The 25,234-nt window shown below is 47.0% G+C and overlaps 1 protein-coding gene across 3 annotated transcripts in view; it reads left to right on the top strand.

Moving 5' to 3' along the window:
- Positions 1–25,234, top strand: part of LOC143212539 (protein pangolin, isoforms A/H/I/S) — a 211,524-nt gene that overhangs the window by 14,151 nt on the left and 172,139 nt on the right. For all 3 annotated transcript variants that reach the window (XM_076431445.1, XM_076431444.1, XM_076431446.1), the window contains exon 3: positions 21,044–21,147. In XM_076431445.1, coding sequence (XP_076287560.1) covers positions 21,044–21,147 — 104 coding nt within the window. The remainder of the gene's footprint in view (positions 1–21,043; positions 21,148–25,234) is intronic.

Here is a 25,234-nt window from a genome sequence, read left to right as displayed (position 1 = left end):
GAGGGGCAAAACATCTCCGGCGCGGATAGAAGGTCCAACCAGAAAATATGTTTGCTCTTGTCCGAGACGTGTTTGTGGTCATGCTCGCTCGCGAGACATCGAGGATTTTCGAAATTTTATAGCCGAGCATAAATTGAATTTATTGACACCGAATTTTCGGTGCTCTCGTGCTGGCGTTTACGATCTATTTTCGCCCCGGCGATGGCCGTCGTTTCCTCGAAATGTATGGCGTTCGTAGGTCTACACCGGTGACTTTTAGAATTGTTTATAACGCCCGGACCGGGGAATCGAACGGGAACGCTCCATTCCGACGCAACAACACGCCTCGTCGAATCTCCCGCGAATTCTATTCGACGCTATTCCTCGGGCATTTAGAATCATTCTTCCCCCTGTCTGTGTCGATCATCGACCGCAAATCGACTGGGAACTCGCTTTCCCGTGACACGTTGTTGGTATTGTTGCAGACCGGAACACTGGTCGTGAAACTTTGGAATCGTCTAGCACTGCTCGCCATTCCGTAAAAGGAAAGGTGATCCTCCCAGCAATTAAAAAAAAATTATCACCGCTGTTCAAGGACACGACACTCTGCAAAATTTGGGCCCCACAATTCCATTTAAAAAAAATATAAAATTATTATCACTTTTCAAGGCCAGGACACTCTGCAAAATTTGGGACTTTGAGGTCGTCTAAATCATCTGGAAATCTGCTCGAAATTCTCAAGACGCCAACATTCTCCAAAATTTATGAGATTTTTAGTAACATTGTGACCAGAGTTGGCCGACGAGGCGAGGGTGAAGAATGCTTCACGTGACGGAGCAGAAGCGCGGGGGAAATAGCGTAGTAGAAGGGGAAGGTAGAACGTAATCTGACAACTCTGCTTGTGGCCCATTTACCTACCCTCACTCCTCTCAAATCTACAAATCTCCCAAGCTTTGCTCATCTTCCCGCGCGCGATACAGACTGTCTTCCCACCAGCAGTAAAATCATGCAATCGCGGTTAGGTTTGCGATACACGTTCCCAGCTATCGGCCAGGAATCGGTCAACAGACTTATCAGCATTCTCCCCGAGTGCGTCGACAAACATGTTGAACATTCGCGGCCGTTGATAACGCACGGCGATACGCCGTGGGCAAACATTCTGGAGGAGAGCGAGGAGGATCCACGCGTCGCGCGGGAAGATCGGTGTCGAATCGCTAGAAAAGCGTGCTAGACAAGACCCAACGCTTTGCCGATGCTTTGCCCAACGATAATCCCCAGACGCGCGACGGTAATCGCGTGATCCGATCAACGCCGATAACAAGATAAGCTCTCGGATACGCTCATACGATGGGTAGCCGTCGGTCGCTATCGTAGCTGATCAATCCTCTCGCGGAGGGTCCGATCTTTGACCATCGGGTCACGTAGGGACGTGATTTTCCTGGGTTCTGGAGGGATTTGCTACCGGGCCAAGCTTACGTGTAACCTGCTACGGACGTCTTCCTGGGCTGGGATCGATTCTTGATCATTTGGATCCTCGGACACTCGCGTAGTCCTTGGTAGAGGAACTTACGAGGGAAGGACTCCAAGTGTTCGACTTCGATTTTGATAATTTTTTGTGAGATGATGGTATATGAATCCCTAATTATGTATGCAAAATATTAGGTGTAGTTACTCAATAGTTTTAAACATATAAACAATTGAACTTCGAAAACTTGAGCTGCAAATCATAGTACATCAACAAGGTATGAAAGTTTAATTGTTCATATCTTTGAAACCATTGAGTAACTTCACCTAATATTTCGCATACATAATTGGGGATCCATATACATATCAACATCTCACAAAAAATGATCAAGATCGAAGTCGGACACTTGTTAGGTGATTTGATCTGAAGATCTACATTCGAGTGAAGTAAGAGTTCGTTAAAAAATTTCAAGATTATTTAATAAAGAATTACATTTAGTTTAAAGAAACAGTAGAAATTTTATTCATCGATCTCATTGATCATTGCAGAGCATGGGTCCTTTTTTGAACGACCATCTTTTTTGAACGACCATCTTTTTTAATAAAAATGTCTCTTTTTCCGGGGTTGAGTGTCTCGGTGGTAGTGTGTCACACTGAATTTCGAAGTGCGATCTCCGGCATCGCGTGGTCATGGACCAGTATAGCGTTTAATAACGTTGAATAGCGTGATCTCGCAATATCGCGTCGCGCGACGCTCGGCACGCGCTGTTTACACGCGATCGGTGTACTTTGACAAGATTAATAATAGCCGGAATTGAATAACTTATTACGCGAACGCGTACGCGCACCTGCGACCGCCTAGTTACATCACGGATAAACATTAACGTTATTTAAAGGTCGAGATCCATTCACTGTTGACACACGCGTTGCTCCGCCGCGGTTCCTGGTTCACAGTAAAGTGGATTCCTGAATGACACGTTCCTCCATCGTTCTCATATTTCGACAAATATTGGCGGTCAGTCGAAAAAATCGTTACTAAATTACAAGTAGTACGATCAGTTGTAGACTCTGGATTTTTATGCAAAATAAAAATTTTGTCAATTATAAAAACCAGAATTTAAATAAGAAAATATAAATGCATAAATACATTTGAGTCTGCAATTCACTTAGAAGCCCTAATTAATGAAGCTCCAAAAAAACTAATTTATGCATTCCATAAATTCGAAGAAATGTCTGTGCAAAAGTTTGGGCCCTATTTCTCACCGAAAACCAATAAGGAATTGGGCCAGGAGCTTTCGTACTGACCCACCAGTCCACTGACGATTCCAGGGAATGCGAATCCAATTCTAATTGATTCTAACCGCAGCGCGCCAAGTGTTTTATTAAACGACAGGGCGGGAGGAGGGGAGAGAAGCGGGTCTCTAAAGAGGATCGTCGCGTGTCGTAAAGTTCTATTCGCGAGGCCGGTGATGACTCCCTTTACGCTTTTATAATATCCGCGATCATCAAATTGCCGGCTATGGTACCCTAATAAACGTATTAGCGTTACGATCCGCGTTTTATTCGGAACACCGTGGAAAGAGAGAGCCCACATGGATCGAAGCGAGTCCGTACAGCACAGAGAAACACAGAGGGAGAGAAGGAGAGCGAGAAAGAAAGATAAAGAAGGGGAATCATGCCAGCGCGCGCAAAAGAATGAAAAAGCAAAGAGGCGCATATGATAATCAGGCATGCCCACCGAAAATACCGGTTTCCCTCTCGGACCCGTGGTTACGATTCAGGTTTGTCCCGGGCTGTTTCCGAGGCTCTGTCGAAACGATTTTCGTCAAACAAAATCGTTCGACCGTACGGCTCTTCAGTCAATTAACGCCAGGAAACCGTCGTCGACCTGTTGTCCAGCCCTCGGAACTTCTCCCGAGAAACAAGAAATTTCGGAGGGACAAAAAGATCGGGAACGCCCGCGTTCTGATCAATCTTCGGAACGTTAATTGCTCCACTTCCGTCGCCGGACGGCCCCCAATCCGGTGGTCGTTCAAACCAGCAACTGCTCGAATTGGTAGTTCTACACATCTACTTTGCTTCTGCTGGGAGCTTCTATCAGACTTCTATAGACTGCTGATCTAAGATAGAAGCTACCCAGCTCCCCAGAAGAAGAATGTGATCTGATTCTGCTGCTGGAAGAGGCTTTACCTGGCTACCGGAAGACGAAAGAAGTCCAATACGTTGGTCGTTCTTAGCTAATACTTCAGCTAACGGCACACATACATATTTTAGCGAAGATCAAGGTTACCCATTGATTGGGAAAAACACAGCGAGGCTGAAGCGGCGTCCAAGTGTAGCCGAAGAGACTCGAGGCAGTTCGAGAGGCAGAGCAGGGACACACAGGTAAGGTTTAGGAGCGAACAAGAGAGGAGCCAGCCCGGCAGAGAACGGAACAAGGAAAAAGATAAAAGAGACGAGTTGGGAGGAGAGCCGTTGGATGGAGGAAGGAAGCTGGCGTGGAGACGATGCTGGGAAGAACGGAGGAACACCGAAGATGACTGGTGTGCGGGAGGAAACAAGACAGGAGGGTAGAGCCAGAGAGTAACGAGAAAGGACTAAACGAGGATAGTGAACGAGCATCGGCATACACGAGCGTAGAGCGAGCGCGCGCGAGAGAGAGAGAGAGAGAGACAGACAGACATAGACAGAGAGAGAGACAGACATAGACAGAGAGCGCACGGGCACCCGTTGAACGAAGGTTAGCAATCTGCGTAGTGTTTTACGACAACTATAAATATGGCTGTAAAGCTCTTTGTTTAGAGCAGCTAGTCCGGCTTTCGAAACTGTGCCCTTCTCGCGGCCATTTAGACCTCTACGCTCTCTGCCTCCGTAGCGATCGGGAGATACATACTGGAGAAGAAATTCATTCTAGCTGGAGAAGCAAACTTCTGGATGAAGGAGGAACCTTCTAGCTTAAGACAAGGAGCGTCTAGTTGGAGAAGAAAGCTTCTGGATGAAGGAAGAAGCTTCTACCTTAAGATAAGGAGCGTATAACTGGCGAAAAAAACTTCTGGATGAAGGAGGAAGCTTCTGGATGAAAGAGAGAGCTTCTGGATGAAAGAGAGAGCTTCTGGATGAAGGAGGACGCTGCTAGCTTAAGATAAGGAGCGTCTACCTGGAGAAGAAACATCCTGAATGAAGGAGGAAGCTTCTGGATGAAGGAGGGAGCTTCTAGATGAAGGAGGAAGCTTCTAGCTTATGATAAGGAGCGTCTAGCTTGAGAAGAAAGTTTCTGGATGAAGGAGGAAACTTCTGGGTGAAGGAGGATGCTTCTGAACGAAGGAGGGAGCTTCTAGATGAAGTAGGAAGCTTCTAGCTTACGATAAGGAGCGTCTAGCTTGAGAAGAAAGCTTCTGGATGAAGGAGGAAGCTTCTGGATGAAGGAGGAAGCTTCTAGATGAAGGAGGAAGCTTTTAGCTTAAGATAAGGAGCTTCTAGCTAGAGAAGAAAGTTTCTCGATGATGGAGGAAGAACAGATCTTCCCTAGCCGAAGTAGGAGGTTCCCACCTAAACGTGCTACGTAAGAAAGATGGGTATCCGAAAGTGGACGCTATCGCGGATCCGAGGAAAGATTTGCAGATCCACCCGAAGGGGTTCGCGGAGGAACGCGCGTTTACACGTGAAAATTATCGACGACTGGTCCATTAAAAAGGAGGAAAAGAAGCTGCGCTCCGTCCAGTGGCATCTGCTAACCATATGCTAAAATGACTGAGCCCGGATAACACCCTGTCACGCTAATGTCAGGTTAAGCGGCGGGAATGATTTACAAGCGGCGAGTCTGAGCGAACCGGCAACGTTACACCGTTCTTTCGGAACGGTGGTGTTCGGTCGTGTTTGTTGCCTGGTCGGGATGGCTGGTTGGCTGGCTAGCTCGCAGCTCTCTCGTGGCCCGTGATAGTCGTTACAACGTTATTGCTCCGGCGCAATTAACGTCCGCTAGATACGCAGCGCAGATAGGTTAAACGCGCGAGACGCGGCGGTTAGACGCGACGCGTTGAAATAATTTATGTCTTCTCCGGGCGATCGATCGCCGGCTCGGGATGCGCCTGTTCGCCGATGTCGCATGAACGGGACTCATCCGACGTTCCCTTCTGTGTCAGCCCCTTAAGAATGGTGTGCTCAAAATCTGTGGACATATGAAAATCCGCTCCGGTTAGGTGTTCTCTTGATTGAGCTTTTAGGAGCTGGCTCGATGAAGAGAGAAGACTCCTGAATTGACGTAAATTTTACTGTACAGCAATTTGCAATGCTTCTAAAGACCCCTTCTCTTGGTCTGGGTTAGGTCGTTCTGGGTCGCGTATCGAGACCTGGCCGCGCAGGGGATCATGTATCGCAGTATCCAGCACCCGGAAGGTCCGTGTGTGCATCGTGCGTCCCCGAAGCTCGGAAAGCATCGGCATGGTATAATAAAGGGTCTACGTTAGGGAGTTCCGGCGCGAAAAAGGTGATAGTCGGTGGAACAAAGGCGAGGAGCGCCTGATCAATCGGATCCTGTGCCATCCGGCGGTCAGTTAACTAGGACTAAATAAGGTAGCCGGCCGGGTCTCGGTAAATAATTGTATCTCGTAAAGCGACTAGGTAACTGAGGATTTATATGGGCGTAGCCGACGGGGCCGACACTTGCTACTTCGGTACACGAGGCGCACACAGCGGCTTTCTGCTCCTCCCTTCTTCTTCTTCTTCCTCCGCTTCTTTCTTTCTCTTTCTCTTTCACTACTTCTTCTGCCCACGGTACGTTGCTCTTCTTCTCTCCGTCTGCTCCTACTTTTCTTTTTCCTTTCCTCCGGTCAAACATAACCTGTGAGCAGCACACGTGGCACGAAACGGTTGCCGAGGGGACCTGTTCTTCCATCTCTCTCTCCGCTCCGCTCAATGTTGTATCAAAGGCTTAGCTTCACTCATGCAAATGAACCGGCGATAACCGAACCAACGGCTAATTATATTCGCGAGATTTTATCGTTTTGTTGTGACTCGCCGATTCCTCAGCCTATGGCCCCGTTACGCTCCGCAGATTAGATCAGCTGGAGGAGGATGTCGCCTTGATACCGGATTGGAATTCGCTGGATAAGTGTCGCTAGGTACACGCCTGGAATTCCCTATCGACATGCCACATTTCTTTCCGACTTCTGATCCTGTTCAACCATCTCGACTACCATCGTCGACAGTGTCCTCGCCTGTTTATGAGGACCAGAGGTTGACACTTTCGCAACGGCTGACGCGAATTGGCAAACTGTGTTCATCATCAATTAATGCTAGATACAATTTTATTCGCGATTTTTCTCGTCTCGAGAATTGATCGGCCGCTTTCGTTGTACTATTGCTTTCGACGCGCGTTACACGCGCACGCATCAGGTCGCCGCATCAACTCCTTCCCTGAAATGCAACAAAGTGAAAAAGGTAGGCTGGTTGCCGCGCATCGTTGCCCCCTTTACTCCCACGCGTCGGCAAAAAATAGCTCACACGGGGAAAAAGAACAGGGTCCGATCGTTGATCAACGATCTGGGAAATTAATTATCGTACACGAAGAAGCCACCCGGAGATTATTAGTCACGGCTTGTCCGCGATCCGCTCCGGCTAAGAGAGGGTCCTTCGCGTGCTCTCGCCGATCAATTCACGCTCGTGGATCTGCTAATCTCGTCTCTATGTCCAGATAGCGTCCCATTCCGCTGATAACATCGGCGCTCTCGATTCCTTTTAAAGGTACGTCGCCCCTCCCCTCCTTTTCCAGGAATGTTAGTCTGCCAAGGTGTGGATCAGGGATTTCGCAATCGGACGATTTATTCAGTGGAAATATTCCAACGCGTAGACGATCGAACCGGAAGTCACGCTTGCGCGTGTCCTGTGCCACGCGTGACCATCCTCTTTTCTAGCTTCTAGCCGCCTGGCAAGTGCCGATCGTGTTTCCACTGTCGTCTAGGCTGCGATTACGCTGCGGATCTTTACGCATTTATGGCTTTGAAAATGTAAAAAAATGCTGGGATATAAAAAATTCGACGGAATTTAGTACGATTTTTATATGGTCCCGCTTTCTTAAAATTTGTTTACAGAACTTGAAAATTGCGCGAACATCCGCAGTACGAATTTTCAAAAGTACTAGAATAACATAATCCGATAAATAGTGGGAGTTAATTTTTTAATTAATGTTGTGACCTTCAAGCAATACTTCCTCTGTACACCGTTCGAGTATAAATTTTTATCTTGAGTACAGGTCTCGATAAGGATTAGAAAGAAATTCATGGATTACGATCGCGATAAAGCGGACGGGAAGATCGCCGTGTCTGGAGTATTGCGAAATCGTTCGCGAGACAATGGCTGCTATCGTCGGAGGCGCGCGAACCTACGCGCATTCGAAATTCCGCTTGGAATTCCTGGCTGCCCCTCCTCTGGAAACTGGTTAATTCTAATATGTCCATTCGAGAACGGTTCCGAGTGGAGGGCCCCGAGGGAGTCCGCGGCGCCCCGAGGAAGGAGGCCCCTAATTTGGGACTTTATCGTCTTGTTATCCTTGCACCTTATGATGCTGATGACCGAGCTCTGGATACCGTGGTGTCACTGTGCTCGCCACCTTTTGGTCTCGACGGTCGAAGAGGGGCCTGGTGTGCTGCCGGGCCCCGAGAATGCACCGATACACGACCGGCTACTAACGCGAATACGTACGCGTGAAACAGGCCGTGGAGGAACGGAGTGCGAGGGAGGAGTATACAGAGATCGAAAGCGGGAGATGAAGGGAGAGTGAGAGGGGCCTGACGAGAGCGGGAGAGAGACGAAACGGAAAGTGAAGCGAGAATAGAGGGAACGAGAGAGCAGTATTCTGGTAAGAGTGGGTGCCCGTGTGTCTCCTTGCCCCTTCCCGGCAAACTCGGGCCCACTGGGGCCCCAGCCCCCTCTTTCCACAGCCTGCCCGAGGCCAAGAACGCAGGGCCGTAGGCCCCTGCCTCGGCACCGACGGTTACTCGGTGCTTTGCAACGTTGCCGAGTCCTCTTGCCCTCACACTCGAAGGGCCCACTTTTGCATAACTTGCTCCACCGTCAGGCTCACTATTCGCGAGCCTTTTGGCGGGAAAAGCTCCTCTTCCAGGGACTACGAGATTCTTTTTCAGCACATCCTCTTCCCGATCATAAGGCCCAAATATTCGCGAGTAAAGTTCGCTCTACAGTGACCAGAGAACCTGCTCGCGCAACACGTTTCGAGGGAACCACTTTTGTCTCGAAGGGCCCAATTTTGTACAATTTACTCCGCCACGAGTACCAATATTCACGAGGCCCTCTGACGCGAGAAATTGGTCTCGAAGTGACCATTTTCTCGTTTAAAGGGAACACTGTCTCGAGTCCTGTTTCTGTTCTCATTTTGGCGGGAAACGTTCGTGTAACGAGAGGAAGCGCTGGTTGAGGACGTGTCTCGAGGGAACGTTGCCTCTTCTCGGAACGCTCGACGCGTGTTTTCTTAGGGAATATGGGCGGACGCTATAGTATCGCGAAATTTATCGAGGACGATCTTGTCACGAGACCCGGTGGCGCACAGCTGCCAGCTCCAGCAGGTGGATTTGTGTGCTCGTTAGCTCGTAATGGAGATTGCCACCTTAGATTTCAACGACCACCCGGGCTTCCCTCGAATTCTACGTTTCCACGGACTCTTCGACTCGATTCCGTCACTCTTCCCGAGAACTCTACCCATCTCCTCAGCCATTCAAGTCAGCGCACATCATCATCGAAATTGCTACTATCATACGTGACCACTAGACTGCAATGCTCACGTATAAAGCAGTCCAAATCTGACCCATATTCACCCTGTCGTCATTCCGTTGAAAACTAACCTGTGACGATAAACTCGGACTCATTTTAAAGCTTGAACTCTCTACTTTTGCTCGCCGGTGTTCATTTTCCTCCGGGATCACTGAGCACGATGCTGCACACCAGAATCGAAGACCCATTTTGTAAAGAAAAATGCTACAAATTCAAACCTTTGTGAAAATATTAGGCAATTTTTTTTCGGGAGTGAATCTACCACAGATTTGAAGATTGGAGCTTGTGTTTTACAACGAGAACTTGAAAATTAGTGTACGATTTTTTTTTCACTGTTCTATGATACCAAATCGAGGACCATGTTCAGTGGTGTTTAGCCCTCACGGTGTACCTCATCATCTTTCTCTCTCCGGACGGAAGGTCGTCAGACCGAAAATATCGCGCGTGCACGGCCCGACGGGAATTCCTTGGTTTATTTCTTTCAGCAAAAATTACCGGCGGTCGCGTTTCTGCACGGACGTGTTCGCCTAAACAAGAAGACCGTGGTGCGCCGCCACCCTTTCTTTCTCCTTTTGCTACGCCTACGAGCACACCCGTTGTTGGTCGATCGGCTTCGATCGGCGTCCCGAGGCTTCGTTTCACGTTTCTGTCAAACTCCATGCTCGTCAGACCGCTGGTAGCCTTTGCTACCTGAGGCAAAGACGCGATCTGTAGAGGTCCGAACCTGCCAAGAGGTTTGATGCTTCTAGGAGGTCCATATTGTGAACTAGATGACACGGATCGTAGGTCGTTTCAGGTGGCAGTCTTTCAATGCTAGGCAACTGGAACAATGAGCGCCACTTAATCGGCGTGTATCGACACTCGAGACCTTCCCCAGGTCCCGTTCCCTTTTTTTTTTATTGATATTGGCTGAGGAGACCGCGATCGAATTACCGATTTCGTTCCTGCCAGTCCCGTCCCGTGATTATTCCACATAATTAAAAATCGTTCTTCTCGAATATCTTCGAAATTATTTATCGCATCGAAAAATATCTGGACGGGCTGGATCTTTTATGTCCTATTACATTTTTTCGTGAAACAAACGGTTTTCGAAAAAATTCAGCAATGTTCCAAAACATGTTTTTCAAGGTACTCCTCGTGGGAGTACTCCTTCTACACGCCTACCTAAAAAGGACAATAGCTCCCACAATTTTGAGTATTTCACCTTGAAAAAATGATGGCGAACAAACCAAATAATAGGAAAGATGTGTGCAAAACCTCGATCCAAGACGGTCAGCTGATTTCCTTAAAAAAATCGTCAAACTAAACAATGTTCCCTGAACATTGGGTACCAAGAAGACTTCAAACAGCAAAGTAAAGAGAAGTTGCTTCAGTGTGGACACAGATTGACGGTGGCAGCTAACTTGAAGTATCATTTGATGGGCCCACCGATTTATCATTGAGAGGAATGGGTCGGATGATCAGGTGGTATGTGATTGGATTAGTGATGCATCCAATCGCGAGGAAAAGTTAGGGTACGAGGCTGGATTTCGTATGAAATTGGTGAGAGGCTGGAAGTATGCAGGTTTGGCGGGAATTGGGCGATTCCGGCAATCGTAGATGGTGTTTTGAAGCTGCGTGGCCTGGCCAAAGCAGCCTTGGCAGAAGGCGCTGGCACGGCACCCATTGTCCGCGCCATCTCTTGTTACGAGACGAGACGAGCCCCGCGGGACGAACGGAGAGGTCCTATCGGGAAGAAAGGGAGAGAACGAACTCGAGAGAGAGAGAGAGAGAGGAGTCTCTCGAGAGAGGCAGGCAGGCAGTCGGCGGTCAAACAGGCAGACTTCTTCCCTCTTCCTCTTCTCCTTCGGTCCTGCTCGTCCTCTCTTTCTTTTGTTGCTTTCCTTCGCGCGGGTCTTGCCAGGGGACCGTGCCGAGTCAAAACCACCTATGTGTGCTTGGCGAGAGCAGGCCCCCGGCAGTAGGTCTGCTGCCTCGAGGGCCCTGGCCTCTCTTCCTCCTCTCTTTCTCTCGGCTCGCGGTAAGATTGCAACGAGGCCCCGTCGGCCGGGCCCCCGGAGACTTGACCTCCGATCAACCCGGGGCCCTCTCGGCTTTTCGTACGCGCGCGCTGTTTCGACGCCGGGGAACGCCGATGACAGAAATTGAAAACTCGAGAGAGAGGTTCGATTCCACTAGGGGCCCAGGTTCCACGAGAATTTATGCGCCCGCTTGTCCGCCGCGAGTGGGCACCCGGCCTCAAGGACCCCTTCGTTCGATTTATGGAAATCGTCCGCGTTTTGTAATTCCCCTAGAATACGAGAATCGTGTTTCTCAACGACGACGCTTCTTTCGGCTATCCTCCGGCAAATCTCGCCCCGGGATTTCGTTTCGCTCATAAGACCCACGAACGACTTCCGGTCAGGCGCCCTCATCGGGCCCGACGATCTACAAGGAATTGCTCCCGAGAAACAGCGTCCGCTTGATTGCTTTGATTTCTCTCTAGGATCACAACTAGCACGTCGCCGGATCTCGTACGTGACATCGAGACACTGTCGGGGCCCGTCAGGAATCTCCTCGAGGCCCCATTACGAGGGTGCGCCTTTGTACGGAGAAAACCCGTACCGTTGTCTCTCCCGACCAAGGCTCGTCGCACGTGCGCTTTTCCGACACCGTCTTTCATCCCGTCATCGCCGGGAACTAGTTTTCGCGCCTTTATATTATGCTAATCCCCGGCTACGATAATGGGATTCCAGTCTGCGCCTCGCCGAATAAATAATTGCGCGCGCTTTCTAATGAACGGCCCCGCAATCGCGGCGCCATTGTACCCGGCCCAAAAGTTTCTCTGGCAATCTACATGGCAATCTACAAATACTAATTTTTATATCTGATGTCTACTCACTTTTGTTATGAATCCGCAGTTCATTGGCATGCAGATTTTATGCATTTATGACAACAATGATACAATTTACAATTGTAAGAAAATTAAAAATTTTCTGAATTATTTCACATCAATTAAAATTGTTAGGGAAAAAGATATTTTATTTGGTTTCTATTTGTTGAAATAGATCCATATATTATCTCGCATAAAAATCCACTTGTTATAATACCTACTGTACTGGGCCCCGATGAGAGGCCCCACCGAAAATCGCGTGGCCCTTCCATAGCTTTTTCTATATTGTCGATCCATCATGGTTCAAGTATAGGGGACCCTTCGAAATGGTTAGCTGGAACGAGGGGGGACGAACAGATTTCCTGGGAAATTCATCAGAGTCAACAAGCACGCCGTGACCGCGACACTTGTTGCACAAACCAGCCTGTCCGAGGAGCCAAGTCCATGTCTCCCCGGGTGCCCCTTCGAATGTCTGTTCCCGAGGCTTCTTCCTCTGCCTGGGTACCCTCTAATTTCTCGTACACGGACCTCCCGCGTCGAGGGTCACCAGGTTACACGCCGCCACGCATTCCCATTTCGGTGTTTCACCAAAAGCGTCTTCCGCGCTAGAAACCTGACTCCTGAATTTCTCGGAGCCACCGCTCTGGAGGCCTCTGATCGCAGAGATACTCCGGCAAAAAAATTCCTACACTCCGGCCCCGGCAAAACTGCCACGGCAGACTCGGTACCGAGCTGATACTTTTCGATTTTGGGACTACTGCCCTGGAGGTCCCAAGTAAGTTTTCTGCGAAATAAAAATATTTTTTCGTGATATAGGACTCAAATTGGGCCCAACCAATTTTATGGATACGAAGTTAGTGAAGTTTATTTATGACAATAGTCAGTAGGCGAAATATAAAAAATTCAACGAGTCTGAGAATGTCATTTTTATTTGGAATTGATACGGAACATTTTTATTTTGCTAAATTTAGCATTAAATTTGTTGAAATTATCCATGGCGTTCTCTCTCTCTCTCTCTTTCTCCCTGCTCGCTAATGGCTGCCGTTCGAGCAGCGAGCATTTACGAGAGGTCGAAAAGATTGTTTGGCAAAACATCTGCAGCCAAGACGAGGCACTTGTTGCACAAAGGGTGCCCGGGAGACGAAAATTCCTGGCCCCCTCCGTCCTCCGATTTCCGTCCGACCAGGAACAAGGCCCCCCGCGTCGAGGGGTTACGGAAACGGCCCTTGCCGAGAGACGTAAGTACAGATTTCTATTGACACAGGCCGATAGGTTAGCCTTCGGTTCTCGCAGGAATCTGTGTCCTTTTTGCGGGGGTACTGGTAATCCTTGGACCTTTTTTCTTCGAACGTTTTCTCCCGTGAGAGACGGGAAACTCCCGTAGAATGCCAGCAAAAACGATGGGGAAATCGTATTCTCGACGCGTAGGCGAATAAATCCCAACCCCTGACGAGCTAACTGAAAAAATGAACGTCACGACGCATATTGATCCTCCCATAGGCAGACTGCGGATATTTAAGCCAAAATTCGAAGTTCTTCGGGTTTCCAACCAAAGTTCTCTCAAAAGTTTCTTTCTCTGTTTTAAATTGCATCCATTTTTCTCACGAATGCACAAAATCCAAGGTCTGTACATTATTATACTCTATATCGATTCATCGTTATTATTATATACATCATTTTTCCATATTATCGAAAGTACACTCTTGCATGACCGAGCCTGAAGTTAATTTTAAAATAACAAAAATTAAACGATTCCTGACGTCATTTAAATTAACTTTCTCCACTGTGAAAACGTTCTCAGTGGCTTCGTTAAAGAGTTATTAACGAAAAACGCGGTCCAATCACAGCGCGGTTACTACGGACAGACTCCGCCTCCGCGTACCGATTGGTCCGTGTTTCTCGCGAATAACTCGTTAACGAAGCCGCAGGGAACATTTTCGCAAAGGAGAAAGTTCCTTGAAATGACCTTGGGAATCAGCCCTTTCAAGGAAGTTCAACATTTTTCGGACACCCTGTATGGTGATGATTTGGCCCGGTAGACTTGAGAACCGTCGGGCTGCGGTGTCGGCAGGTCGGTAGGCAGGCGTATAGCGTTGATGGACCAGAGCTAATCTAAAAATCGCCGGAACTTCACAATTATAGTAATTTACCAGCCGACAACAAGCTGTACACACAAGCTTGCCCATAATGGCATTAACGGCACGCTCTTTCGCTCCGTGTCCTTTTTAGCTGGAATCCAGCCCTGATTCCAGGCCCGAAACCGACCCGACTTTACGATCAAGGCATCGACGGGATCCCTGATCATCGTGCGACTAGATCCTCCACATCTTTCCCCCTGGATCCCTATAGATCGTCGCAGAATATTATTTTTCCGGAACGGGCGTCGTTTGATCAGGGGAAATTTTTCTCGGTCCTCACCGGCCATGGTCGCAAACAAAGTGACTCGTTATCCGCGCATTATGATCGTCGCGACCCCGTCCGAGGATTAAAAGAGCTCGAGAACACGGGATAGATCTATCGTTTGTAGTACGCGGGCGAGTTTCCATCAAACGGAAATGACCCTCGCAGACAATGCTCTCACGAGAACAGACTCGGGTCGGAATCGAGCGAGAGAGCATACGAATCCATAATAATCTCTCCGCGGCTTCCGCTCTTTGCCTTTTTCTTCCATGTAGAATTTTTATATTTATCAAGAACGTTTTATTCAATGGCGATTAACGATATCTCTTCATGATAAATAACAGGATACAGACATGCACTTGAATAAAATGTTGCAATGGACAGAGATGATTGCTGAGATCGTTCCGAGTAACTTTTTCTTTTACGAAAATTTTCTCCGAGGCTTGGTTCAGGAGTTATTAAGTGAACAGTGAACAGTCCCCGGCTCGACCAATGCCGACGCCGCTCTCAGCGGGGCCCGTCGCCGAGGCGGAGTCTGTACGCTGTAACCGCGTCTCTGATTGGTCCGTGTTTTTCGTTGATAACTCTCGAACCAGGCGTCGGGGAGCATTTCCGCAAAGAAAAAAGTTGCTTGAATTGAACTTAGGAATCAGCCTGTGTAACTTGACGAATTGTGAAAGAAACAAATGTGAAATTCGTTGAATTGACAGTGGTTGTAGTGTTGAACTTCTCGACAGAATTCGACGCAGCGAATGCAAGGGGCCTCCGACGGGGATAACAACCTCCGCAGCCTTGAACCTGCTTCCTAAATCAATTAGCCTCCGACGGGCTGCTTTTCGCGCAGTTTCTCGGAAAGGAATCGCGCCGGGACGTTGGGAGCTTGTAAAGACGAGGCTGTGAAACTCTATCCAAAATTCGTCCGAGCAGAAAAAGGGAAGCGTTGTCTCGGCTGCGACCGACGGAAGGCGGGCTCGTTCCTCTCTTTCCGAATGCATATCCTGAGTGCACATGTGCGCCACACTCCTCGCGCCAAAGTTTATTGCCAGTTCTGCTCCCCTCTCCGCTCCGCTCCTCTCACCGTCCTTTCCATCACGATCAGCGTGCGCGCCTCCTCCTCCTCCTCCTCCTTCTCCCTCTCCTCCTCCGCCTCGTCCTGCTGCGTTCCATTGGGCTTTCATGCAACACGCATTCGCATTCGCCCGACTCGAATCTTCTCGTGCTCGTTCTCGCTCTCGCTCTTTTTCGTCTCCAAGCTTCTCTTTCTCTATCGTACCATACTCTCTCCCTCTCTCGTTCGATTCTCTCCTGCAGGTTTGTTTACTTCGCAGTCTTGTTGGAATAATACTTCACCACGGTAATTATAGACACCCAACGGGCACACAATGCGAACATCGGTCGCGCGCGACCCGACTCGAGCCCGAACTCCTCGGAAGAATGAAAATCTCTATTTTCGACCCCCGATTTCCGGTGGAACGATCGGAAATCTTTTCACGAGCTCCCCGCGTCCTTGACATGACCTTCAGATGTTATGCTATAACCAACGTGACCATTTATTTTTTCCCTCAAAACGGGGGGCATCTAATTTTTAGGTAATAATACCTATGTGTATTCAAGAAAACGCGTATTTCTTCATAGTTTCTATTTATCAATGAAAAAACAGGAATGAACACGTGAAAATAAATAATTTATGTGGTCTTCTATTTTTACCACGCTTATATTAGCTGACGAGTAGTCGATGTTGTCGTTGTCGCGTTGTATGCGTCAAATCTTGTAATCGAATTTTAAAACATTTTCCGATGAGCAGGCATGTCAAACTCATTTATCACCAAGGGCCTCATTAAGTACTATAAATTAATTCGAGGGACGCAATAAACAATGCAGACTCGAAATAAAGAAGAAACACATTTTTTTTATTAACACATTGCAGTTACACATAAAAAATAACACAGTGCAAACACAACAATATTACAAAAATACATATGAAGTATAAATGTTGTTTTTGTTAAAGTTTACTTTATTTGAATAATAATACTAATTTAACTTTTTTATTTCGAAGAGACTTGGCAACGCGGTTTTCAGTAACCAAATTTTCAAAATTCGGTTGAATTTGTTGAGCTGTAATTATTTTTCAAATTGATTGCACAAGCTGGTCTGTTAATCTTGACCTTTCCTCAGTTTCATTATTTTTTAACGTTGAAAGTAGTTCAATACGGAATCACACTGCATTTCGATTAATTCCAGTTGTAAATTGTCAGCAACAGTTCCAAAGTTTTCGGTCGGGCCGCAGAGTACTTGTCGACGGGCCGCGTGTTTCACATGCCTGAGCTAGAGACTTGAAACTTGAAACAGCTCAGAACTGGATGACAATGAAATATTAAAAAACAAATTTAAAAAAAACTGCGCGTTCAGGAGAAAAAATAATTTTAATATTAACCGTCACATCTCTTCGCGCGACGCTCGGTAGTACGTCATCGCGTTCATCGATCCCCACTCCGCGCGCCAGCGCTCCCTACTCCACTACGCGTTCCTACTACGACTCATCCCCACTCCACTGACCCATTTCGCACCGAATGAGATCAGTCAGTGCGAAGTTCCGTTCATTCAGTTCCATTTCGGACAATTTCGGACTCTATCAAGAGAAGGAGGGACTCTTATCGATCGTAAATTTATTTTGAATAAACTTGGAATAATAATATTTTCGGCGCAACGGTTCGATCAAATTCTACACTATACAACATTCTACACAACAACATAGCTATATAGTGTAGAATTTGATCGAACAGTTGCGCCGAAAATATTATTATTCCAAGTCTATCAAGAGACGTCGTCTCTCGGAGTCATCTCCTCATTCTATCTCGCGTACTTGCATATCTTGCGTTTCTATATATCTTACTATTTCATATCAATATTACTATGTCTTGCGATCCATTTAAAAAAGACTAAAAAGTAGAAAATAAAGAAATACATGGAAAAAATTTTTTTTGATAACCACGCTTATATTAAAATGCACTAAAAAGCAGAAAATAATTTTTTTAGACATTAGCGACTATAAGTAAGAGCGTGGAGCGCCCACGAAGATTACGTCAATATAGTTTAGCGCTCCACGCTTTTATTTATAGTCACTAATGTCTAAAAAAATTATTTTCTCCTTTTTAGTGCATTTTAATATAAGCGTAGTTTTTAAAATCTTTTATATATATTTTTGAAATTGTTGTCGTGGGTTGCTCTCTTTATAAAACTGGGACATTTCGGCGTCCCGGAGCTGTGCTTGGGGGCAACGGGACGGTCGCGTTCAAAACGGGAGCGCGTAATTAATTCAACAATCTTTAACACATTTTTAACACATTTAATACAATCTGCTGCAGACAGTAAAATTAAATGGATAAATGAATGCGTTCATTTATGCTGATGCAACGATAGAAATGGCTAGAATGCTGGTAAACGCGGTTGTATAACGCGTAACAATTGTATAACAACAATTAGCGGTTTCAGCGCTCGTCCCAGTGCTAACTGGTGGACAATTTAATAAATCGTTTAATGATCCAGAAAATAGCGGGAAATTGTCAGCGCACGCCGCGCGATAAATCTTCATTCCCGACAGTGTCTGTTTTTCTTGGAGATGAGGATTTAGTATTCGCTGTACCATCTGGACCACGATGATTTGCTGATTCCTGTTGAGTCAAGTTCACTGCGAGAAACGTCCTCTCTTTACATGTGCACTCTGGTACATGTGCGACCATTTTAATTTCGGGTATCTTCGAAATGGCTCTATTACATTTAAGTTAAACACATCGTTCGAAAGGCACTCTTCAAGGTAGGAGTTTATGCGCGACGAAGCGGATCGAAAGAGTGATTTTTCCGTGGAATCGCGGCGACACTTTAATCGCGGGCGACGCGTCGCCGCCGCAAGTCCGCAGGGCGTCGACTCATAAACAGATAAAACTTTCATTAAATTCGTCGCCTATTTGCTCGCGGGGATCGGGCGGCGCGGCACGACGCATACAACCTCGCGCGGCTGCTGCTCGGGCTCGCGGTTTTCATCGGCGCAGCTCGCGATTAAATGAGGAACGCTCGCGATTCCGGCGAAACTCGTCGGGGCCCGGTATGCGTGCGTGTGTCGCGTTATTTATAGAGTCGCGTAGCTGACAATTTAATCGTCCGCAGTCGTGTGAATTGCGCCGATCCGTACGGTTCGTTCGGCTACGAACGCGAGCGTAGAACTCGGCCGCTTGTTCGTGTGTTCGTGTCTTAATAAGTTGAGAGCGACAGAGAGAGAAAGAGCAGAGCGAAGAAACGGAGACGCTCGACGAGAAAGAAAGAGAGAGAGGTGGTATGTGTCTCGGAAAAGGTCAATGGTCTTGCGTCGGGGGACGATCGAGATCATCGCGGAGGAGCCTCGAACGGAGAATTAACTCTTTCATGGTCGGTGATGCTCGCACGATTCCACTCGAGTCACAGAGTCTCGCCGGTCAACTTCGATGCACCCGCGCGCGCTCTCGTGCAATCCTCCTCCTCCTCCTCCTCCACTCCTTTCTTCTCCGCGCCGTTCCCTCTCTTTTTCTCTCGCCGCCGAAGTATTAATTAAGCACGCGGCTATCCCGACTGATTTATCACCGTTTACCGCTAGCATCGGTCTCGCGTTGCTTTTGTTGCGGTTCGTTACGCCGCTATTACGACCCATTTTCGAGCCTCGGATAAGAAATCAACCGGGGCTCGCCCGAGGAATCTCCGATCGAGAGAGATCCCCGCGTCTCCCACGGAGACGAGAGCAGACGGTGCGACAGTGGAGTGAATAGAGCAGAAACAGAATGGGACAGCAGGAGTAGATTCTCCGAGTAGAAATGGAGTGAGAGAGAGTAGAGTCTCGGAGAGAGAGAGAGAGAGAGAACAGAGAGAGAGGGAGAGAGAGACGGCGGTCTGGCGCGTCAGGTGTGCAGGATAATGCCCAGGCGTGGCTTCGCAGAAACGCTTATCGTACATGCTGTGTTTCCCCCTACCCCAGCGATTTTTCGAGGTATAGAGACCACAGTTGTTGCATTACCCCGAGTCCTATAACGTGATTGCGGCATTCGATCTATCGCGGTCGGGCTTAATAGCCAAGGCTCGACCGCGAAAAACCCGCTACTGCGGTGCTCTCCTCGATGCTGTTGCTGCTCTGCCTCTCTCTCTCTCTCTCTCTCTCTCTCTCTCTCTCTCTCTCTCTCTCTCTCTCTCTCTCTCTCTCTCTCTCTCTCTCTCTGGGCGATACTTCACCCACCGGAATAATGGCGTTGCCGATCACCTAAAGATCCTCGTCGGCAGGTGATAAGATCTGGACCCCGGGGTGGTGGGAGTCGCACGATGGCTAACCTGGTTGGCCAGATCCGGAGACGATACTTATCAGTTCGAATCCTGAAAGCAGGTTTCTGCCGCTTGAAACGATCGAGTTTCGCGGAACGGACCTACTCTACCTCCCTTTTCTTCCTCACGCTCTTTCTTGCTCTCTCTCTTTCTCTTCTCGTTGCTTTTGCTGGTGGTGCTCTAGCGGGACAAGATCCGCCTCGAGTAGATCCGAACGACGCTAACCGAAGATGATCGGTATCACTCGGGGCTCTTCTCCATGTGGATTCTTGCTGATCCAGTTTGGTGGATAAACTCGAAACAGTTGCTCTGAATGCCTCCGCTCGTCCTCAAAGTTGGAGGACCTTGCTGAAGAATGTCGCGAGGTCTTGGAAAGGAGAGCAACCAGCTATTCGAATGTTTTCTGCGTCGACACGAATCTTATCCAATAATACTTCGATAATCCTACGATAATCGTTATCAAATCGTTTGCCATTCGAAATTATACAATGACAATTCAATAATAATACCGGGTATTTCACCTAACTTGACCACCTCGGATATCTTTGTTGTTTTTAAAGATACGTCAAATGTCTGAAGACAAAGTTGAATGGTAAAATGGGGCTCATACGATACCAACAACATTTTTGTTTTCATGTAATATTTTTTAGAGATATGAAGGTCACCTTCGTTTTTTTAAAAATGGAATGCGGTATTTTTGAATTTTGATATAAATGCATAAAATCCGCATTGCTTTCTAATTTTGCAAATATTATAAGTCGTTTCATCCACAACACGCACACACGCACGAGTAATCCGCGCGAATTGAATGAAAATCATGCGAAATTGGCGGCCCATTCAGCGCAACATACTGAATTGCGTTTAACAAGGAAAATTGCATGAGCCAAAGCGAATTGTTTAATTTTTCTAAAAATTTTGTTTATCGCTAAACCTACCTAAAAATGACACGATTTTTATATAAGATATTTATACAATCAATTCTTATAATATCATTTTTATTATTTCAATAATTGTAAAATAATAAATCTGGAAGGTGGTAGGTTTAGTGTTAAACTTCGACAACGAATACGATAGGACAGCTCACGAGCGATTAATATCGATGACGCGATCCGGAGTTGAAAAAGTGAAGGAGAGGCTGATTCTCTTTTTTTCTTATTTTTCGATGAATGGGAAGCTTGACGTGTTTTCTTGTTGGTTTGATAGGTAAGGTGGATGCGGCGCCGCATACTTCGTCGTTCAACATGGGCTACCTCGTCTCGCCGTACCCCTACGCGAATGGCGCCGGAGGACCCATTCCTGTTTCTATGGTGAGTCGATCTTTTTTTCTCTCTTTATCCTTGTCCAGAAATTCTCGCTTTCTCGCTAACGAGGATACATCTGGAATTAGATAATGCTCGCCTCGCTACACGATTATTTTCTGAAAAGCTGCTCCACAGGTAGATGGGTTCCGTCGTGTGAACCACTATTAAGCAATTTTAGGGAATCATTTCATAAAGACAATACAATGACAATTTGAAACCAATTTTCAACGAGTTTCTAAAAAATTAAGGAAAATACATAAAATTGAGGGGAAATTTTAAATGATAATATAAATTATAGTAAATTTGTTATAAAATTTAAGGGTAGATTTATTAAACACAGGTTGGTGAATTTATTATAAAATTTAATGTAGCTTCAATTTTCAATTTTTGGTCCTCCCAACAAACTCGGGAGATTAGGAGTGGCGATAAAGCACGGTAGGGGAAATATGAACGGTAGTGGGAGTGAAAACTCATATTTTGAAAAAATTGCAACTGGTTGAAAAAAAGCAGAGAAAATACAAAAATTATTCACAACGTTTTTTAAGGGGGGCTCTATTGAACATTTAAAATCGAAGGCATTCGTACGGCCCAAAATCAGAAAGGTCCTTTAAAAACCATGCCAATTCTTCTAATATTCCAAAAAATTTAATACCCACCTACATTGTAAAAAACAAAAGAGTGAAGGAAGATTGTTTTAACCACTCGCTTATCGTTAACAAGCTCTCGACGACCATGCACCGGCAATTGTCGCAGAATCGGGACGACCCCATTAATCGTTTCGCGGGCTGATAAGCAAAGTATTCGCGGGTTCCTATTAAAATTTTAATTGTGAGGCTCGTTTTCGAAACGGTAGAGAGCGAGATAGGCTGCAATCTTGCGGGGTCCCTCTTTTGTTTGCGGAGAGAGTCCGAGGCGTTCACTCCGCACCCTTTGAATCTTGATTCCGGTATTGATTTATGATGCCCGCAAATTGGATTCACGATTTATTTACGAGCGAGCGTTCACGCGTTCTCGCGCGCGCTCACGCGGCCCCATGACAAAGTGCCGCCCGTGGAAACGGCGCTGGAATTGTTTCTCTTTCCGCGATGCTCGCATCCGCGAGCTTTTAAATAATTAACCGCCTTGCGAGAGAGAGACGAGCTTGGCGCCTTCTAACAACCGGGATTCCGCTTTGATATTTCCATTGCGCCCGGCCTTTGTTAGCGATTTTTACCACCAAACTTTTAACACGTATCCCTCGTTCGTTGTCGCGCGAACGTTGCTGCATCATGTATTTTTTAATACAAATTTAAACATTAATTCGCACACGCTGAGTTACATGTCTTCAAACCGTATCATGTACTTGAATCATGTACATGATCTAAAAGAATTTCTCGGGTCCGTGCTGTTTCTTAGATCGTGTAATTCCACTATTTTTACGACCGCGCCGAATTTAAACATTAAATGTTTCTCCAAATTGAGACATTCAATGTTCGTCCAAGTTTGAACATTAATTCGTACATTGATTTATCCAATTAGCTTAACAATCACGATTAACAGAGATCAGCTTTCTCCTCTGTGATCCTCGTTGAATTTAGCAACGCGTGAATTCCGGTAAAGTCGAACAAGATTTTATAATACTTCAGGTATCCGCGTATACACGAAGTCGTCATACTTCCTACATAGCGTCCAGTCGTCAAAGCAAGCTATTCCTGTCTGGCACATGTAGCACGGTGTGTAGAGACCGAGAGGAAGGAAAGTGAAATAGAGGCTAGCCGGCTGTCGGGGTTTCACGGTGCTCAAAACCGTGAACCCGGGGAAGTAGACTATCGGCGGCGTGTCAGCCGTGCAATTAACGCCATTAGCGATTACGCCAATGGAATTCGCTCGGCGCTCGAGCGTGGCCCACCTTCTATTTACACTTTCCATGTCGACGAGAAAGAACCAAACATACGTTCCGTTTCTCTCGGAATGAAATCCAGCCTGTCCGAGGAACTTCGTCATAAAAATTGCACGAAATTCTTTTTAAATAACATCTCCGCCGTAGTGTGTTCGGTGGCCGCGGCAGGGCATGAATGAAATTTGCAGATTCACGTGCACGCGCTCGCGAGACGAGCCGCATTGTCGCATGTGCGCACATGCGCCGCAGCCTGTTTCGATGGACGGCTAATTTGGCTGCGGTGAAGCATGGCGTTGCTAAATAGTGGGCAAAATTGGGCCGATCCGGTGTTAAAGAGAGTGTGATCGACGCGCTGTCCCTGTTGTTGCGCGCAATTTCCTGCGCGATTCCACCCAGGGAGAGAGAGAGAGAGAGAGGGAGGGAGCATTCTCGTACAGACTCTTCACGGTGACGAGGATTTATCTTCGAACGGCGTCGATAGATCCAGCAAGATGTTTATGCAAATTTAAAATTTTCCAGCCAAATTGCAACGAACTGGCGTGAAATAGAAATTCATTTTCTGCCGCAATATGTTTAACACTAAACCTATCGAGCACTAAAAGCGATTAGAATGTTTTAGCATACAAAAATGACAAGGCCCTATTTAAGATAAAAAAGATAAAAAAATAAGTAAAGATAAAAATGTAAATGTAAGATAAAAAATATAAAGTGGTAGGTTTAGTGTTAATAGGTTGAAAATAATATATACATAACAGTATATTCAAATTATTCGAGTGTTTTTGCTCAGTTCTAAATTACTGAAAGATCATAATGCTCCAGTCGGAGGGGATATTCGAATCCCCAGCGATGGAATGTCTCAGGTATAAAATGTTAAAAACTGCAACGTTCAGAAATTCGTCTAGAATTAGCATTTCCCATCAATCCAAGTCTTCGCACTCGGCAGATCGATTCCGGCCGCGTCACGTGACGGGGCGCTCAGAGCGGATTAATCGGGGCCCCCAAGACAGATTATCCACTGAACCGCATCAATAAGCGTGAAGCGACGTCACGCGACGGGCTCTGCTTCCCTACTTACAGATATCAGTGGCAATCCTTCGCTAGTCTAGCATAATTGCCATTGTGGTGGAGCAGAGCTCTCTCGGTGCATTGGTTCCAGCAAACCAGCCGATGCTCTTTCCGTGAATTTTCTAATGGAATCGCAGACCGATCGTCGGCGGACAGTAATGAACCGTAAATAAAATTAGACCGCTATGCCGATAAAGGGTTGCGTGACGTAGCCGAAGAACTGGAGAGTGCCTATTGAGGCTCTCCTCAACTCCTCGGGACTTGATGAACCACCGGCCTACCCGGGATGGTCAACGCTTCCGACTCCGGTATCCTCTTTCTCTTTCTCTCTTTCTGCTCTCTCTCTCTCTTGGATACATCCTACCCAAGACAGGTTTCCTTTGTCCTTTTCTCTGTTTCTCTGAACCTTCTTCTCCTCTCTCTCTCTCTCTCTCGCTCGTTCGCCTCGTACCTTACCTCGGATTTACCTACCTCGGGCACTCATCTTCTACCATGTCATTATGTCGTTATTTCCGACAACGAGCGTGTCTCGGCTAACCCTCGTACGCTTGCCTCCAACAGAAATGGGCGCGAAAGCAGTTTCGCCCCGAAATCCGACTACAAACACGGCTCGTGAATGAACCCCGCTCTCGCTCTGCCCGATCTTCGGAACCACGGGACCACGTCAATGGGAACGGCGATTATTCTTTTTTACCTTCTTCTTCTTCTTCTTCTGCGCGTTCCTCCTCCTCTTCTTCTTCTTCTTCTTCTCGTCGTTTTTACCAGCGACGCTAGAAACCCCGCTTCTTCTTGCCTCGCTAAGAGGACCCCATTGTTCTCGCGAGATTACTCGCCGCCCGGTTTTTTGGCCTGCCAGCTCCTACTCGGTAATGGACTGATAATTCCTCTTTCCCTCCGCCGAAACCTTTCGCGCCATCTTGCTCGCGCCGACTCGATTTTGCGTCCTCGGGTTGCTGGATACCCCCCTCCAACTGGAACTATGATTTTGCGTCTTCAGGTTGCTCTTTAGCATCGGTCATGCTACACCCAGCTGTAATTTAATCCGGTTCGTTTTGACTAAGAAAATAAAATCTCATAGCATGGTAATCCCAAAAATTTGTTGACTTATAAAACATCGAAGAACAAACTGTTGAGCAGTCGTGAGACTAA

This window comes from Lasioglossum baleicum, chromosome 10 (assembly GCF_051020765.1).
Source record: "Lasioglossum baleicum chromosome 10, iyLasBale1, whole genome shotgun sequence".
Classification (NCBI taxonomy): Eukaryota; Metazoa; Arthropoda; class Insecta; order Hymenoptera; family Halictidae; genus Lasioglossum; species Lasioglossum baleicum.
This window is presented reverse-complemented; position numbering and strand designations above follow the sequence as displayed.